Genomic DNA, 17792 nt, shown 5'->3' on the forward strand with positions numbered 1-17792 from the left:
GTATACAAGTCAAGGACACTGGCCTGTAGTTCAGTGCCTCTTGCCTGTCGCCCTTTATGTATATTGGGACCACATTCGCCGTCTTCCATATTTCTGGTAGGTCTCCCGTCTCCAGTGACTTACTATACACTATGGAGAGTGGCAAGCAAAGTGCCTCTGCACACTCTTTCAGTATCCATGGTGAGATCCCATCTGGACCAACAGCCTTTCTAACATCCAGATCCAGCAGGTGTCTCTTGACCTCCTCTCTCGTAATTTCGAACTGTTCCAAGGCCGCCTGGTTTACCTCCCTTTCTCCTAGCACATGACCTCACCTTGTTCTATTGTGAAGACCTCCTGGAACCTCTTGTTGAGTTCTTCACTCACCTCTCTGTCATTCTCTGTATACCTGTCATCGCCTGTTCGAAGTTTCAATACCTGTTCTTTCACTGCTGTTTTCCTTCTGATGTGACTGTGGAGTAGCTTTGGTTCGGTCTTGGCTTTGTTTGCTATATCATTTTCAAAACTTTTCTCTGCTTCTCTTCTCACCCTGACGTACTCATTCCTGGTTCTCTGGTATCTCTCTCTGCTTTCTGGTGTTCTGTTATTCCAGAAGTTCCTCCATGCCCGTTTGTTCAGTTTCTTCGCTTCCATACATGCCCTATTATACCATGGATTGTTCTGTTGCTTCTCGGATTTTTCCCTTTTGGCCTGGATGAACCTGTTTACTGCCTGCTGACACTTTTGGGTAACATAGTCCATCATACCCTGTACAGACTTATCTCTGAGGTCTGTGTCCCAAGGTATTTCACTTAGGAAACTTCTCATCTGTTCATAATTTCCCTTTCGGTATGCCAGCCTTTTGATTCCTAGTTCTTTTTTGGGGGAGATAAGTCCTAGCTCTACCAGGTACTCAAAGTTCAATACACTGTGGTCACTCATTCCCAAGGGCGCTTCCATCTTAACTTCTCTTATATCCCACTCATTTAGGGTAAATATCAAATCAAGCATTGCTGGTTCATCTTCTCCTCTCATTCTTGTTGGTTCTTTGATGTGCTGGCTTAGAAAGTTTCTTGTTGCCACGTCCAGCAGCTTAGCTCTCCATGTTTCTGGTCCTCCATGCAGGTCTCTGTTCTTCCAATCTATTTTCCCATGGTTGAAGTCTCCCATATTTAGTAGTCCAGATCCATTCCTGCTAGCAACAGAAGCTGCTCTTTCTATTATGTTAATGGTGGCCATGTTGTTTCTATCATATTTCTGTCTAGGTATTCTGTCATTTGGTGGTGGATTATATATGACTACGACTATAATTTTTTTCCCTCCATTTGTTACGGTAACTGCTATGTAGTCACTGAAACCTTCACAGCCCTGAATATCCATCTCCTCAAAATCCCAGCATTTTCTTACCAGCAGAGCTACACCACCCCCACCTCTTCCTTCCCTCTCTTTCCTCATAACATAATAGTCCTGTGGGAACACTGCGTTTGTTATCGTTTTCGTGATCTTTGTTTCTGTGAGGGCTATTATGTCAGGGTTTTCCTCTAGTACCCATTCTCCAAGCTCATTTGCTTTATTTGTAATTCCATCTATGTTAGTGTACATCGCTTTGAGGCTCACTTTCTTCTGTCCCTTCTCAAATCGCCTCCTTGGTGAGTGTTCTGCTGGTGGGGGGAGGCTGTTCCATGGGTGTGAGGACCTGTGAGGTGGATAACAGGGTCTCAGAGGATACTGGGATGAGGGGCGGGGGATCCAGTGAAGGGGGAGGGACAGGGAGGGATATGGGGTGAAAGGGGAGGGAGGACGGGAAGGAAAGGGGGGGAGGGATGACTCAGGAGGAGGGGAGGGGTAAAATGATGGGGATTGGGTGTGGGGGGAGGGAAATTTGGCTGAACATTTGAGTGGGGGCAGGGAGGGTTTGGGGTAGGGGGGTTTTCTATGCAGAGGAGGGTGGCGGGGTTGTCCTCCCCTCTGGTAATACTGGGTAGCTGGTTGTGGGTTCCCCCCCTCGCCTCTGGGGGTGTTGTGTTGGGAGCTGTGACATCCTGGTTTTCCCCTCTTGCCCTGCGCCTCTTCCTTGCTTCTACCGCCATAGCCCACTTCTCCCTTGTCATGTCTCTCTGGAGGAATACATTTTTTAATTTTCCCATGTTTTTCAGGGAGCTCTTCCTTGATAGAATCTTCTCCTTTGTGCTCTCGTTTGCAAACACTATCTTTATCACTCGGTCTCAGTCTTTGTTGTACCAACCTAGCCTGAAAACCTTCTCAATGCTATGCTCAGCCCCTTCCATGTCTAGTGCCTTTAGTACTTCATTCACTGCTGCTTTGTCTTTGTCATTCCACTCTGTCCTATTAGAGTCCTTCCTGCTCTTTAATACCCACAGCAACCACTGATCTGTTCCTTTCCAGCAGTTGGCTAGTGGAGCGTGCGCCTCCTGTGAGGTGGCTGCTTTCATGGCCACCTCCATCACTGCAGTCATTACTTCAGAGTTATTTTTTTTTAGTATTTCCGCAAATGTTGCTTTTATTGTGGCATTCTCATCCAAAAAACTATTACCACCTTCTCCCTGGATGGTTTTCTGATTCTCAGCCTCGATACCATTCTCTTTGAGGGCTCTAATCTCCTTCCTTTGCTGCTGTCAGCTCTCTTTTCAGGTTGCTTATTTCGTTCTTCATTTCCTGCATCATTTCTTGCATCTCACTCTTGATGTCCTCCAGAAACTGGGCGAACATTTCCTTCATTTCGTCACCTTGGCTCTTCCCTGTTCCCCTGGTACCTCTGGCTGCCATGCTCGACCCTGTTCCTATAGTTGTGTCATGATAGGATTTGTCAGGAGGGCAGAGCGGGATGGGGGAGGGAGAGAGAGAGAGAAGAAGAGAGAGAGAGAGAAAGAGAGAGAGAGAGAAGGGAGTGATAGAAGGAGAGATAAATGGGTGGGTGGGGGGGGGGGGATCCAAAACCACCACTGAAGTGAGAAGACATTAGAAGGGGAGGGGGGGAGGAGATGGAGAGAGAGGCGGGAGGGAGAGAGGGAGAGAGAGGAGAGGGAGAGAAATGGAGAGGGAGAAAGCGGGTGAGGGAGAGAACGGGTGAGAGACAGGGGGGAGGTGTGTGTGTATGTGTGTATATGTGTGTGTGTGTGTGTGTGTGTGGGCAGAGAGGGAGGGGAAAGGAAAAAGAGAGAGAGAGAGAGAGAGAGAGAGAGAGAGAGAGAGAGAGAGAGAGAGAGAGAGAGAGAGAGAGAGAGAGAGAGAGAGAGAGGGGAGAGAGAGAGAGAGAGAGAGAGGTATTATAGTTTGTGGGTTGGTTGGTGTTGTCGTCGTGTTCCTCCTTTACGGACAACCCAACCCACAACTCAGCAGAGTGCTTATATCTCACTAGGAGATCACACTAGGCGCTTCTGGCCCTTGAAGAGGGGCTCAACGTCACACGTTTAGGGGATGCGGCTCCAACACTTAGCCTCGTTGTCACGTGCACACACCCACTCGAGCCGCTGTGACTCCCCACTCTCTCCTTAGGTGATATGATCTCCTCAATCCCCTTTTGACTTATTAGTATTACCTTCTACCCTGTCCACAGCAGTGGTTCTAGGTTCTTTCTCTCTCTCTCTCCTTCTTTACTACCTCATGGGAAGCCTCAATAGGACAAGGGCAAACACCAGCAAATTGGAATACATTTAATGGACAAAGCACATACACGATACATACACACATATAATAATAATGAATCCTATACTCTATAATATTACAATCAGGTTGCTCTCCAACACCATCAGAACTCTATTATCAGTTTACCAAGTGGTATCCTATCTTCTGATTCACCACCTGATACTATCACCCTCCTCAAGTAGATCAAGTCTACATACACTGTTGCACCATCAGCAAGAGAATATATATATGTATCTATAAATGTGTACAAAGAAAATCAGCATTTGAATGCAATAACATATATCAGTATAAATGCTCATTGATACACAACAATGATCAATCGATCACTCTATCAGTCCTAGAACACATACATCTGTAGGTAATCCAGCCTACGACTGTAACTCTAAACTTCAGTATAAAACACTCCCTGATATAAGAATGCAAACCACCACTCACCTCTCACTGCGTCTTGCACGCTAATGACAACCAAACACTATCAACTCCCTACAAGTAATCCACCAGAACTTCCCTTCCACCTCTGGAAGTTCACTACCCTGATATCTTCAGGTTCTTCCGGGCTTAACTACCAGGATCCTCTGCAGCTCCTCCAGGCTGCTATCATGAAGTTTCCTTGAGCAACTACAGTGCTTCACCCTTCTGCTAGGTTACTCCACAGCTCTCTTGGCTGCTACACCATGAAGTTCCCTCGAGCACTATTGTGCTTCACCACCTCTATAGAAGCACGTGACACTCCTCTTCACTGCTTCTCACAGCTCGAGGTCCTCTCCTCCACTACCTTGGAGTCTCATCAACTACTCCCTCTGTGCTGGCTTCGAAGTTCTCAGCAACTTCTTCCCCAAAGACAAACCTGCAACCCATCGACACTCCAATAAAAATGTTTCCCCTTTAACACATAAACAAAAATAATCACACAATATGTTTGCCTCCAACCTCTATCTCTCCTCTACATACAGTGAGAGTGGACTCCCCCGTTTTGGGTGGGTCCATACTCCACCTCGCCCGGCGGGTCTCCTCACTCAGGGAGGGTCCTTCACCATCAGGAGCTGGCTCCCTCAGTTGCCTGCCAGCGCTCAGAGGGGACGGACGTCGCTCCGTGTTCCTCCCTCTTTACTCTCTTATTTTAGGCTTTCTGCCTCACCAAAACATGTCTAACTTATCAATAAACATTGCTACTGTCGCTGGGCACACGACCAACTACAAGCAATCACTATGAACTGGCGTATATCGTGCTTACCACAGATTGTCTGGTCGAGGGCGCTCCTCCCTCTGACGAAGCTTGGTCAGGGCGCTTCCACGGCCCACAATAATGCCTCTGGGCGGTTTAATAAACACTCCTCGTCGTTCAGGACTTGAGACCACACGTCCCCAGCTCAATTACACAGCTGGTACGTCTGCACACACTTCTCTTCTCTTCGAGATATATCACTAGGGGTTCCTTTCTGACGGGAGCTCGAACGGAGCGCGGCTTTTCCCTGCGATGTCTGGCACTCAAGTGAGGTCAAAGCCCTCCAGAAGCGAGCCTCACGCCTCCAGCAAAATGTCCACATCTCCTAGCCAGTCACTTATCTGTTTTCTTCTTCACTGCCCATAATCTTAAATTGTTCATCATATCCAAGCAACTATTTTACATATGTGTTATCACCTCAATATTTACTAGACCTTCTAATCAGGTCAGGCTTGATGAATAACTTTCAAGGGGGAGACTCGTTTCTCCTGTAGGCTGAGATCATAACAGAGGGAGAGCAGGAGAGAGATAGTGGGAGAGATAGAGAGTGGGAGAGAGAGAGAGTGGGAGAGAGGGAGTGGGAGAGGGAGAGAGGGGGAGAGGAAGAGTGTGTGTATGGGCGATGCGGGGGACTGGGGGTGGGGATGCGGAGATAGCGACCAGGTCAGGTCAGGTCAGATGGGGGGCTCAAGAGGGGGGAGGGGATAGTAAGGTCCTGATTCCAGGTGTTAATGCCTTTTCCCCTGACTGAACGATTGTGTGTGTGTGTGTGTGTGTGTGTGTGTGTGTGTGTGTGTGCGTGTGTGCATGTGCGTGTGTGTCTGTTTTAGCGTGTGCACACTTGTGTGCGTGTATACGTACGTGGGCGGTCGTGCGTGTATGTGTCAAGATATCCCTTATGCGTTACCTCTGCCTAAATGAGCCACTCTGAGATTTTTAAATATATATGATATCCTGAACAAGAATTTGATAATATTTTACCTCAATCTGTACACCTGATTAATTGACCAGAGAGGGGGTACATACCAGACTCTTCCCGCTCACAAAACCAGATGAGTAAGGACGATGTATGATGACGATGGTTATCCGTCGTTGTCTCCCACTAGGTGATTCACTAAGTGCTGGTAGATCGATGAGGTCGGTTCTTCTCTGTCTACACAAAGCTCTGGAGTCAGTCACTATATCGTTGTGTGACAGTTCACTAATTCACTGTACCACTGATCACAGTCACCACTCAACAGCACAATCAGGTAGTTCCACGGCGGGGTGTCCCACCCGGTCAGGTCGCACTCTTACATGCACCGGTGATGCCACTAGCTCCACTTTGGTTTCTTCGCCAAATCTTCGCACTATCGCTAGCGATATGACTATGCTATGTTGCACCCTGCTAGCTACACACTGCGAGAGGCCAAATACTATGATCTAGCCTCTATGCTCCTTCAATGTCCCGAGAAATTGACGAATTTCCGTGGACCTCACTAATCGTGTGTGTCTCCTACCATCTCCCGGCCTACTACTACTACTGTGTGTGTGTGTGTGTGTGTGTGTGTGTGTGTGTACCTGTATGTGTGCATGTACGTGTTTGTGTGCCTGTATGTGTGCATGTACGTGTTTATATATAATAAAGTATAATATAAAGCATTTAAACAAATAGCTCTGGCTATTTGTCCCGCCTCTCAACTGTCAATCAACTAATGTACAGGTCCCTGAGCCAACTGGGATCTATCATATCTACACATGAAGCTGTGTATGGAGTCAGCCTCCACCACATCACTTCCTAATGCATTCCATTTGTCCACTACTCTGACACTGAAAAAATTTGTTCTAACGTCTCTATGGCTCATTTGGGCACTCGATTTCCACCTGCAGGGGTTGAGCTCTGCTCTTTCTGTTTGCCTCTCTCAACTGTCAATCAACTGTTTCTACTACTACTACCATTTTTTTCCCACACTAAACACACACACACACACACACACACACACACACACACACACACACACACACACACACACACACACACACACACACACACACACACACACACACACACACACACACACACACACACACACACACACACACACACACACACACACACACACACACACACACACACACACACACACACACACACACACTCACACACACACACACACCAGGAAGCAGCCCGTGACAGCTGACTAACTCCCAGGTACCTATTTACTGTTAGGTAACAGGGGCATAGGGTGTAAGAAACTCTGAACATCGTTTCTCGCCGGCGCCCGGGATCGAACCAGGAACCAAAGGATCATGTGCCCAGTGTGCTGTCCGCTCGGCCACCGGCTCCCCGTGTCCACACACCTGCGTCCCCTAGTGTGTGTGTGTTGTGTGTGTGTGTACTCACCTATTTGTGCTTGCGGGGGTAGAGCTTTGGCTCTTTGGTTCCGCCTCTCAACTGTCAATCAACTGGTGTACAGATTCCTGAGCCTACTGGGCTCTATCACATCTATATTTGAAACTATGTATGGAGTCAGCCTCCACCACATCACTGCCTAATGCATTCCATCCGTAAACTACTCTGACACTGAAAAAGTTCCTTCTAACGTCTCTGTGGCTCATGTAGGTACTCAGTTTCCACCTGTGTCCCCTTGTTCGCGTCCCACCAGTGTTGAATAGTTTATCCTTGCTTACCCGGTCGATTCCTCTGAGTATTTTGTAGGTTGTGATCATGTCTCCCATTACTCTTCTGTCTTCCAGTGTCGTAAGGTGCATTTCCCGCAGCCTTTCCTCGTAACTAATGCCTCTTAGTTCTGGGACTAGTCTAGTGGCATACCTTTGGACTTTTTCCAGCTTCATCTTGTGCTTGACAAGGTACGGGCTCCATGCTGGGGCCGCATACTCCAGGATTGGTCTTACATATGTGGTGTACAAGATTCTGAATGATTCCTTACACAGGTTCCTGAACGCTGTTCTGATGTTATTCAGCCTCGCATATGCCGCAGACGTTATTCTTTTTATGTGGGCTTCAGGAGACAGGTTTGGTGTGATATCAACTCCTAGACCTTTTTCTCTGTCCGTTTCATTAAGTACTTCATCTCCTATTCTGTATCCTGTGTCTGGCCTCCTGTTTCCACTGCCTAGTTTCATTACTTTGCATTTACTCGGGTTGAACTTCAACAGCCATTTGTTGTACCATTCGCTCAGTCTGTCTAGGTCATCTTGTAGCCTCCTACTATCGTCCTCAGTTTCAATCCTCCTCATAATTTTTGCATCATCGGCAAACATTGAGAGAAATGATTCTATACCCTCCGGGAGATCATTTACATATGTCAGAAACAGTATAGGTCCAAGGACTGACCCCTGCGGGACTCCACTCGTAACGTCTCGCCAACCTGAGACCTCACCCCTCACACTGACTCGTTGTCTCCTGTTGCGTGTGTGTGTGTGTATGTGTGTACTCACCTAATTGTGCTTGCGGGGGTTGAGCTATCGCTCTTTGGTCCCGCCTCTCAACTGTCAATCAACTGGTGTACAGATATCTGAGCCTACTGGGCTCTATCATATCTACATTTGAAAATGTGTATGGAATCAGCCTCCACCACATCACTTCCTAGTGCATTCCATTTATTAACTTCTCTGACACTGAAAACAAAAATTCTAACGTCTCTGTGGCTCATCTGGGTACTAAGTTTCCACCTGTGTCCCTTTGTTCGTGTCCCTCCCGTGCTGAAAAGTTTGTCTTTGTCCACCCTGTCAATTCCCCTGAGAATTTTGTAGGTGGTTATCATGTCTCCCCTTACTCTTCTGTTTTCCAGGGATGTGAGGTTCAGCTCCTTTAGCCTTTCCTCGTAGCTCATTCCTCTCAGTTCCGGGACGAGCCTGGTGGCATACCGCTGAATCTTCTCTAACTTTGTCTTGTGTTTAACTAGGTATGGACTCCAGGCTGGAGCTGCATACTCCAGGATTGGTCTTACATAAGTGGTATACAGGGTTCTGAAAGATTTCTTACACAAGTTTCTAAAGGCAGTTCTTATGTTAGCCAGTCTAGCATATGCCGCTGATGATATTCATTTTATGTGGGTTTCTGGGGAAAGGTTCGGTGTGATATCAACCCTCAAATCTTTCTCTATTTGACTCTTGCAGAATTTCACCTCCCAGATGATACCTTGTGTTCAGCCTCCTGCTCCCTTCGCCTAATTTCATTACCTTTCACTTTCCTGAGTTGAACTTAAGCAGACATTTCCTAGACCATTCCTCCAGTTTATCCAGGTCACCCTGTAGTCTCTGTCTATCTTCATCCGTCTTGATTCTTTTCATAACTTTTGCATCATCAGTAAACATCGAGAGGAATGAGTCTATACCCTCCGGAAGATCGTTTACATATATTAGAAACAGGATGGGTCCAAGTACTGAGCCCTGTGGGACTCCACTAGGTGACATCTCGCCAATCTGATGTCTCCCCCCTCACCGTTACTCGCTGTTTCCTGTTGCTTAAGTACTCCCTTATCCACTGGAGCACCTTCCCTTTTACTCCTGCCTTGTTGCTCCAACTTTTTTAACAGCATTTTATGGGGTACTGTGTCAAAGGCTTTCTGGCAGTCTTGGAAAATGCAGTCGGCCCACCTTTCTCTTTCCTGCCTATTTTTGTTGCCTGGTCATAAAATTCTATTAATAATCCTGTGAGGCACGATTTACCATCCCTGAACCCATGTTGGTGATGCTTTACAAAGTTATTTCCCTCCAGATGCGCTACGAGCCTTTTCCTCACGATCTTCTCCTCACCTTGCATGGTATACAGGTTAAGGAAACTGGCCTGTAGTTCAGTGCCTCTTGCCTGTCACCCTTTTTGTATATTGGGACCATGTTAGCTGTCTTCCAACTTTCTGGTAAGTCTCCTGTTTTTAGTGACCTGTTATACACCATAGAGAGTGGCACACTTAGTGCTTCTGTACCTTCCTTTAGTATCCATGGTGAGATTCTGTCAGGCCCAACAGCCTTTTTCACATCCAACTCCAGTAGACACCTTTTGACCTCATCACAGGTGAGATCAAATTCCTCCAAGGTTGCTTGGTTTGCCGCCTCCTCATTTAGTGCAGGGGCTTCTCCTTGTTCTATTGTGAAGACCTCCTGGAATTACTTGTTGAGTGTTTCACACACCTTGTCATTCTCTGTGTATCTGTTCTCTTTTCGCAGCTTCACCATTTGTTCCTTCACTGGTGTTTTCCTCCTGATGTGGCTGTGGAGCAGCTTTGGTTGGGTCTTGGCTTTACTCGCGTTATCATTTTCAAACTGTCTCTCTGCTTCCCTCCTCACTCTGAGGTATCTGGCCCTCTGGTATCTCTCCCTGCTCTCTGGTGTTCTGTTATTTCTGTAGTTTCTCCATGTTCTTTTACTCAGTTGCTTCGCTACCTTGCTTTCCTGGTTGAACCACGGGTTTTTCTGTTTTTCGTTTTTCTCCTTTTGGACAGGGATAAACCTGTCTGCAGCTTCCTGGCACTTCTGGGTGACAAAATCCATCATGACCTGCACATTCTTGTCTCTAAGTTCTGTTTCCCATGGTATTCCCCTGAGGAAGTTCCTCATCTCGTCATATTTTCCTCTTCGGTAATTCAGTCTTTTTCCCTCCAATCCCATCCTTGGATAGATTATCCCTACCTCCACCAAGTATTCAAAGGTCAGAACACTGTGGTCACTCATTCTTATGGGGGCTTCAACTTTGACTTCCCTTATTTCTGACTCATTCAGGGTGAATATCAAGTCGAGTCTAGCTGGTTCATCATTGCCTCTCACTCTTGTGGGTTCCTTGACATGCTGGCTCAGAAAGTTCCTTGTTGCCACTTCCAAGAGTTTAGCTCTCCACGTATCTGCACCACCATGTGGGTCCCCATTCTCCCAGTCTATCTTTCCATGGTTGAAATCGCCCATGATTAAGAGTCTTGAGCCATTCCTGCAGGCAACTGAAGCTGCTCTCTCTATTATATTAATGGTTTCCATGTTGTTCCTATCAAACTCCTGTCTAGGTCTTCTGTCATTTAGGGGAGGGTTGTAAATGACTGCCACTATTATCTTAGGTCCACCCATTGTTATAGTTCCTGTTATGTAATCTCTGAATCCGTCACAGCCCGGAATTTCCATCTCATCAAAACTCCAGTCCTTCCTTATCAGCAGAGTCACTCCTCCACCTCCTTTCCCTTCCCTCTCTTTCCTTACTATATAGTAGTCCTTTGGAAACACAGCATCTGTTATGACTCCTGACAATTTTGTTTCCATTAGTCCTATTACATCAGGGTTTTCTTCTTGTGCCCTTTTTGCCAGTTCACTTGCTTTATTGGTAATCCCATCAATGTTTGAGTACATTACCTTGAAGCTCACTTTCTTATATCCAATTTCACCCTCACTCCCCACAAGTGTAGGAGGTTGTTCTATGGTCATTGCTACTTGGGTAGGCTCATCCTCCTGCGAGGTAGTTGCCAGGGGTTCAGGGGGAGGTCGAGTGGGAGATGGAGGGTTTAGGTCTTCCTCAGGCCTGCTTGGGGCAGAAAGAAGACCTGGGGGTTTGTGTGTGTGTGTGCGTGTGAGCGTGCGTGTGTGCGCGTGTGTGCGTGCGTGTGATTGCTAGTGAATGGGTGTTTATTTTGGGTGAGGGTGTTGTCTTCAGTTTATAGCGGGGGTGGGGGGAGGAGTAATTTACACAGATTTCGCAAAAGTTTTTGATAAATGTGACCATGGTGTTATTGCACATAAAATGCGTTCAAAAGGAATTACCGGAAAAAATAGGCAGATGGATCTACAGTTTCCTGACCAACAGAACCCAATGTGTAATAGTCAACAAAATACAATCCAGCCCATCAACCGTGAAGAACTCAGTCCCCCAGGGTACTGTGCTTGCTCCAGTACTTTTTCTCATCCTCATATCGGACATAGACAAGAACACAACCTATAGCACTGTATCATCCTTTGCAGATGACACTAGGATCTGCATGAGAGTAGGCTACATAGAGGACACGACAAACCTCCAGTCAGATGTAGATCAGGTCTTTCTATGGGCTACAGAAAATAATATGGTGTTTAACGAAGATAAGTTCCAGCTCATGCGCTACGGAAAAAATGAAAATATAAAAACGGAAACCATGTACAAAACTCAGGCAAATCATAACAAAGAACGAAAAGGCAATGTAAAGGATCTGGGTGTACTCATGTCGGAAGACCTTACCTTTAAAGAACACAATAAAGTAGCCGTCACCACTGGAAGAAAAATGACAGGTTGGATAACAAGAACTTTTCACACTAGATATGCTATACCGATGATGATACTTTTCAAAACGCTTGTGCTCTCTAGAGTGGAGTACTGCTGCACAATGACAGCCCCTTTCAAAGCTAGAAAATTGCTGACCTGGAGAGCGCGCAGAGATCCTTTACTGCTAGAATCCACTCAGTAAAACATCTAAACTACTGGGGTCGACTAAAGAGCCTAAATCTGTACTCCCTTGAGCGCAGGCGGGAGAGGTACATAATAATTTACACATGGAAAATATTAGAGGGGCTGGCCCCAAACCTGCACACAGAAATAACATCACATGAGACCAGAAGACATGGCAGGATGTGCAGAATACCCCCGTTGAAAAGCAGAGGTGCAACAGGTAATCTGAGAGAAAACTCTATCAACATCAGAGGCCCGAGACTGTTCAACACGCTTCCGCAACACATAAGGGACATAACTGGCAAACCCCTCACAGTGTTCAAGAGAGAACTGGATAAACACCTCCAAAGTATACCTGATCAAACAGGCTGTGACTCATACGTCAGGCTGCGAGCAGCCGCGTCCAACAGCCTGGTTGATCAGTCCGGCAACCAGGAGGCCTGGTCGACAACCGGGCCGCGGGGACGCTAAGCCCCGGAAGCACCTCAAGGTAACCTCAAGGTAGGGTGTGGAGATCTATAGGATTAGTGACTTATCTGTTTCCAAGTGAGCTCACAGTTGAGGTCTCTGCCTCCTGATTTCCAATTACTATTATATTAAATGAAATGCTTTAGTGGCTATGATATGATATTATATAAACATTGCACTATGTTGAAGACTTTAAGAGAGAGAGAGAGAGGCACTTACCACCAACAGTCAACCTCACCGCAAGCACTTCTAGGTAAGTTGCATGGCGGGTTGCTTCTCCCTTCGTCTAGCGATGTATATGGTAGGTGATGTCACTCCGATTTGGTTTCTTTACTTTATCTGATCTATCGTTTACGAGTTCACTTTGGTACTTGCTCCCTGCTTCCTGCACACTGCATGAAGCCAAATACTTTGATCTAGCCTCTATATCACTCCAGTGTCCCGAACTATTTGCTTTAAGGGCCTTAGAGCATTCAACACCGAGGTAAGAGATATGGGGCGAGCAAGACAAACGAGTGACAAAGAATAACCCCAAAAGCTTTGCGGAATCTTTGTACTCAAGGGGATGACCATAAAGTGACAAAGAGGGACGAAGAACAACCTGCTTCTGAGTAAAAGTCATGGCACAAGTCTTAGTAGTAGCGAACTTGGAGCCATGATCGGTGGCCCAATATGACATGGCATCAATCGCAAGTTGAAGCCGCCGTTGAAGGAGAGGCAAATCATCAGCTCGACACCAAAAAGTAAGATCGTCAACATAAAGAGCGGAGAAGATGCCAGAAGGAAGGGAAGGAAAGAAGACAATTGAGGGCAACCAGAAAAAGTGTAGCGCTCAGAACACTACCTTGGGGAAGTGCCCTTCATACTGCCGAAAAGAGGCAGAGAGAGTGATAACAAGCCTGACTCGAAAGGTACGACGAGAGAGTAAGCTTTGAAGGAAAGAGAGGGAGATTACCACGAAAGGCCAAAAGAACGAAGTTGGGACAGAATATGGTATCTCCAGGTCGTGTCATAAGCCTTTTCCAGGTCAAAAAGAACAGCAACAACGGAGGTCTTCGCAGCAAAAGCAGTACGAATATAGACCTCCAAATTCACCAGGATATGTCATACTGTGGCACTTGCGAAAACCAAATTGAGAAGGAGAGAAGTGGTGATGGTGTTCCAAGAACCACATCAGACGGACATTTACCAAACCTTCAAAGAGCTTGCAGACACAACTCGTGAGGGCAATAGGGCGGAAGTCCTTAAGGGACGTACCGAGAGAGTCTGGTTTCCGAATAGGGTGTACAACGGCATCGAGCCAGTCAGGGACGGACGACGACTCCCAGACCTGGTTATAAAGACTCAGTAAATACTAAGACGTGCATGGAGGGAGATGGTGAAGCATCTCATAATGAACGTCATCCGAGCCCGCTGCCATAGATCCGGAGATGGCCAGGGCAGACTGAAGCTTCAGAAAGAGAGAAAGGATGAGAAAGGAAAGAGAAAGGATAGGGAAGGCGGAGATGAGCGTGGAAATCTAAGGGATAAGATTCAAGAACAGGCTTACGAAGAAGGAAGGAATTGAGGAAGATGAGAACCAGAGCTAACAGTAGAAAAGTGGGAACTCAGTTTGGTCGCGACCTGCACTGGATCTGCCACAAGAGTACCACGGAGGTGGAGAACCGGCAAGACATCTGGAACGAATTTGCCCATAATCTTGTGGATCTTCTTCCAGATCTGCGGCAGAGATCTTCCAGATCTGCATAGAGGAGTATCAGATATAATGGTGGAAACATAAGATTTCAAATTCTCACGTTTAGCTGTACGGATGGTCCTACGCGTCACAGCACTTGCCTTCTGAAACAAAATAAAAGAATCAGTCATGTTCCGGCGGCAGTGTTTCTTCCAGGCTGCACGCTTACAGTGGACACCCCGAGCACAGTCCGCATTCCACCAGGGAACGCACTTCCAGGTGCCCCGGGAGGAAGAACGAGAAATAGAGCAGAGGGCAGCATCGAAGACGGTGCCATGAAAAAAGAAGGAGGGCACGAGGAAGAGGCAGAGAGGAGAGGTCAGAGAGGGTGAATAGGTTCCAGTCAGCCTTGGCAAACTGCCACCTAGAGAAGGAGAGGGGAGGGTGGAAAAAGAAAAAGGAAACGAGGATGGGGAAATGATCACTGTTATGGAGGTCATTAAGAACCTGCCACGTGAAATCTAAGTAAAGGGATGACGAGCAGAGAGAAAGATCAAGACAGGAGAGTGTGCGAGTCCGAGAGTCCACATGAGTGGGCTCACCAGAATTCAGAAGAGATAGAGAAGCGAGGACGAATGGTTCGAGAAGGTGGCCTCGGGTGTTTGTCAGACCATCACCCCAGAGGATATGTCTACAGGTGAAATCACCCAAAAGGAGCACCGGCTCGGGCAAGGAGTCCAGGAGGTGCTTAAGATCAGGAAGGGAAAGCGAGACATTTGGGGGGAGATAAATGGAACAGACTGTATTCCATTTACCCACAAAAACACGGGTACCACGGGTAGGGGGGGGGGGACAACGGGAATATCCGAACGAATTAAGAGAGCAGTAGAGTTATGGGCCCCAGCAAGAGCTGGGAGGGGGGAAGAAAGAAAGGAATAACCATGAAACTCACCAGGACGAGCACCAAGCATTGGTTCCTGGAATCAAACACAAAGTGGTGAAAACTGTGTAATTAGAAGTTGGAGTTCATGGAAGTTGGCATAAAATCCACGAATATTACACTGAAGAATAGACATTATCAAAGAGAAAGGACAGTAACAGAGAACAATAAAGAAACAAAGGTAAAGAAGAACATAGTTTATTAAAGAATCTCAGGGTCAGGGTCAGGAGCAGGGTCAGCAAAATCATGGGTAGGGGGGCATGGGCTAAACTTAGTAAAGATGGAGGGAAGGGAGCGGGAGGACAGACCAGAGGCGGACTGACGTGGTCCGGAGGAGGAGGAGGAGACAACTGAGAGGGGCAATCAAGGACAGCTGGAGGAGGGGGGGGGGAGCAGAAATCAGGGAATGCACCTCAGCAAGGGCAGCAACCGAGAGGTAATCGGGAGCAAAAGAATCCTCCATATCTGGGACAGGGGGCCCGACCACTGAAATGGAAGGGACTTAGTGGTAGAGTCAGAGGGAAGGGGGCGAGGAAGAAAGGATACCTTCTTACCTGCTGGAGAGGAAGAAGGAGAGGAGCCAGGCTTACGTTTCTGACTCGAAGAGACAGGCGTTCCAGTAACAACGTTCCGGGCGACAGACACAATGGTCTTAGCAGGAGAAGAGGAACGGGAGCGAACAACACGAAGATTGCTGGGAGGATGATGGATATCAGCCTGGATAGACAGGCGGCGTGGAGGATCAAGAGACTGGGGGAAAGGGTTGGGAAGAAAGAGTAGGAGGAGATGGAAAAGAAAACATAGGAGACATGGTGGACTGTACAGGAAGGGGGGAAACTCCAGATGGAGACCTACGAGGGAGACCTTTCGGGACAGGACACCAAGGAATAGGGAAGGGGGTGGAGGGCGTGTTCGGGTCTAAGGCCAGGAACCAGTTGTGAGACTGTGGAAGGAGAGAAGGACGAGGAGAGGTAAAACGCAACACGCGAGCATAGGATATACCCACGATGAGACGATGAACTTGGCATCTCGCTTCAGGAAAATTAAGACGATCACGGTGTTTCAAGTTGAGGATGGCTTCCTCGAGTTTGTAGTGTATACACGAGTGTGAGAAGGTAGGGTGGGTCTCACCGTAATTGAGGCAGCGAGCCTAGGGAGAAGTGCACTCGGACTTAGAATGATCATCGTCCCCACACATGGGGCATAGATGCACAGTATTTGTGCACTTGAGGACACCGTGCCCAAACATCCAACACTTATTGCAAAGTCTAGGAGAGAGAATGTACTCCTGAACGGAGCATCTGGCACCGGCAAGAATAATAGAGGGTGGAAGGGCCCTACTATCAAAGGTGATTTTTACAACTTGAAGGGGCTGACGGCGACTACCACGAGGAAATCGAGTAAACATGTCCAACGTGGAGGACAGAATGGCCTTGGGCTTCGAAAATATGTTTAATATCCTCATGGCAGTCTTTGAGGTCCCTAACACCAGTTGCAACATGGTGTGGGAGGAGAATAGTGCTAACACTAGCATTTAACCGAGCGTTTTTGGAGACCCGAACAGGGGTCTCCCTAATGCAGGACAAAGCGGCTAATCAAGTAGTTGCATCCTGAGAAGGAGCAGCAATGACACGTGTACCATAATTGGTGGGGTTAAAAGTAACACAGGCATATACTGAATCAACAAGGTGTTTGTGGAGGGAGAAATCGTCAGGAGTAGAATCCAGATGGTGGAAGATCAAGGTATTTAGCCCACGTAGCGGGACCAAACAAGGCGTTGTAAGTATTAGTATGGGAAGGGATCGTGTGAGTACGGCCGGTGCGGGACGGCGTTGAGAACCCCCAGAGTGAGAAGGGGTAAAAGGCGCAGTAGTCACAATGTAAGACGGAGCCGTGCCAGGGAACAACGTGGTCACCACTGGGGGCTGGGAACTCGACCCTACCGCAGAGGAGGGAGGGGAGTAGTCAGGAGGGTTAAAGGAAGAGTAATGTCGGGGCCCAATGCAGCAGGGGCTACAGGGCCTGGTCTTCCAACACAGTCTGACTCGGGGGCTTGGTCGCCCACCCCACGAGCCTGAGAAGGAACATGGGAAACATTATTTGACATAAAAACGAGGAAAGACTTTCATTCACGAATGTGCCCCCACACCCACCATGGAGCCACAATTAGAGGCAGGATACCCAACAAGAAGCTATCGCCGATCATGGGCAGCAGGCTGCCCCTGCTGCTTCTCCTGCCGGTGCCCATGCTGCTGCTCCTGCTGCTGCCCCTTCTGCTGCCCCTGTTGGTAACCCGGCCGGCTGCCCCTGCTACTTCTCCTGCCGGTGCCCCTGCCTCTGCCAGTGACCCTACCGGTGCCACTGCTGCTGCCCCTGTTGCTGCCCCTGCTGTTTTCTCTGCTGCTGCTCCTACTGCTGCCCAGGCTGGTGCTGGTGCCCC

At 47.7% G+C, this 17792-nt stretch overlaps 1 protein-coding gene across 1 annotated transcript in view; it reads right to left on the reverse strand.

The window, feature by feature from the left end:
* Positions 1-17544: 17544 nt before the first annotated feature.
* The window catches only part of LOC138363872 (circumsporozoite protein-like), a 1128-nt gene continuing 880 nt past the window's right edge, over positions 17545-17792 (reverse strand). Inside the window, exon 1 of the mRNA XM_069323328.1 lies at positions 17545-17792. This exon is cut by the window's right edge and continues 880 nt beyond it. Within this exon, the coding sequence (XP_069179429.1) occupies positions 17545-17792 (248 nt within the window).

This window comes from Procambarus clarkii, chromosome 1 (assembly GCF_040958095.1).
Source record: "Procambarus clarkii isolate CNS0578487 chromosome 1, FALCON_Pclarkii_2.0, whole genome shotgun sequence".
In the NCBI taxonomy this organism is placed as follows: Eukaryota; Metazoa; Arthropoda; class Malacostraca; order Decapoda; family Cambaridae; genus Procambarus; species Procambarus clarkii.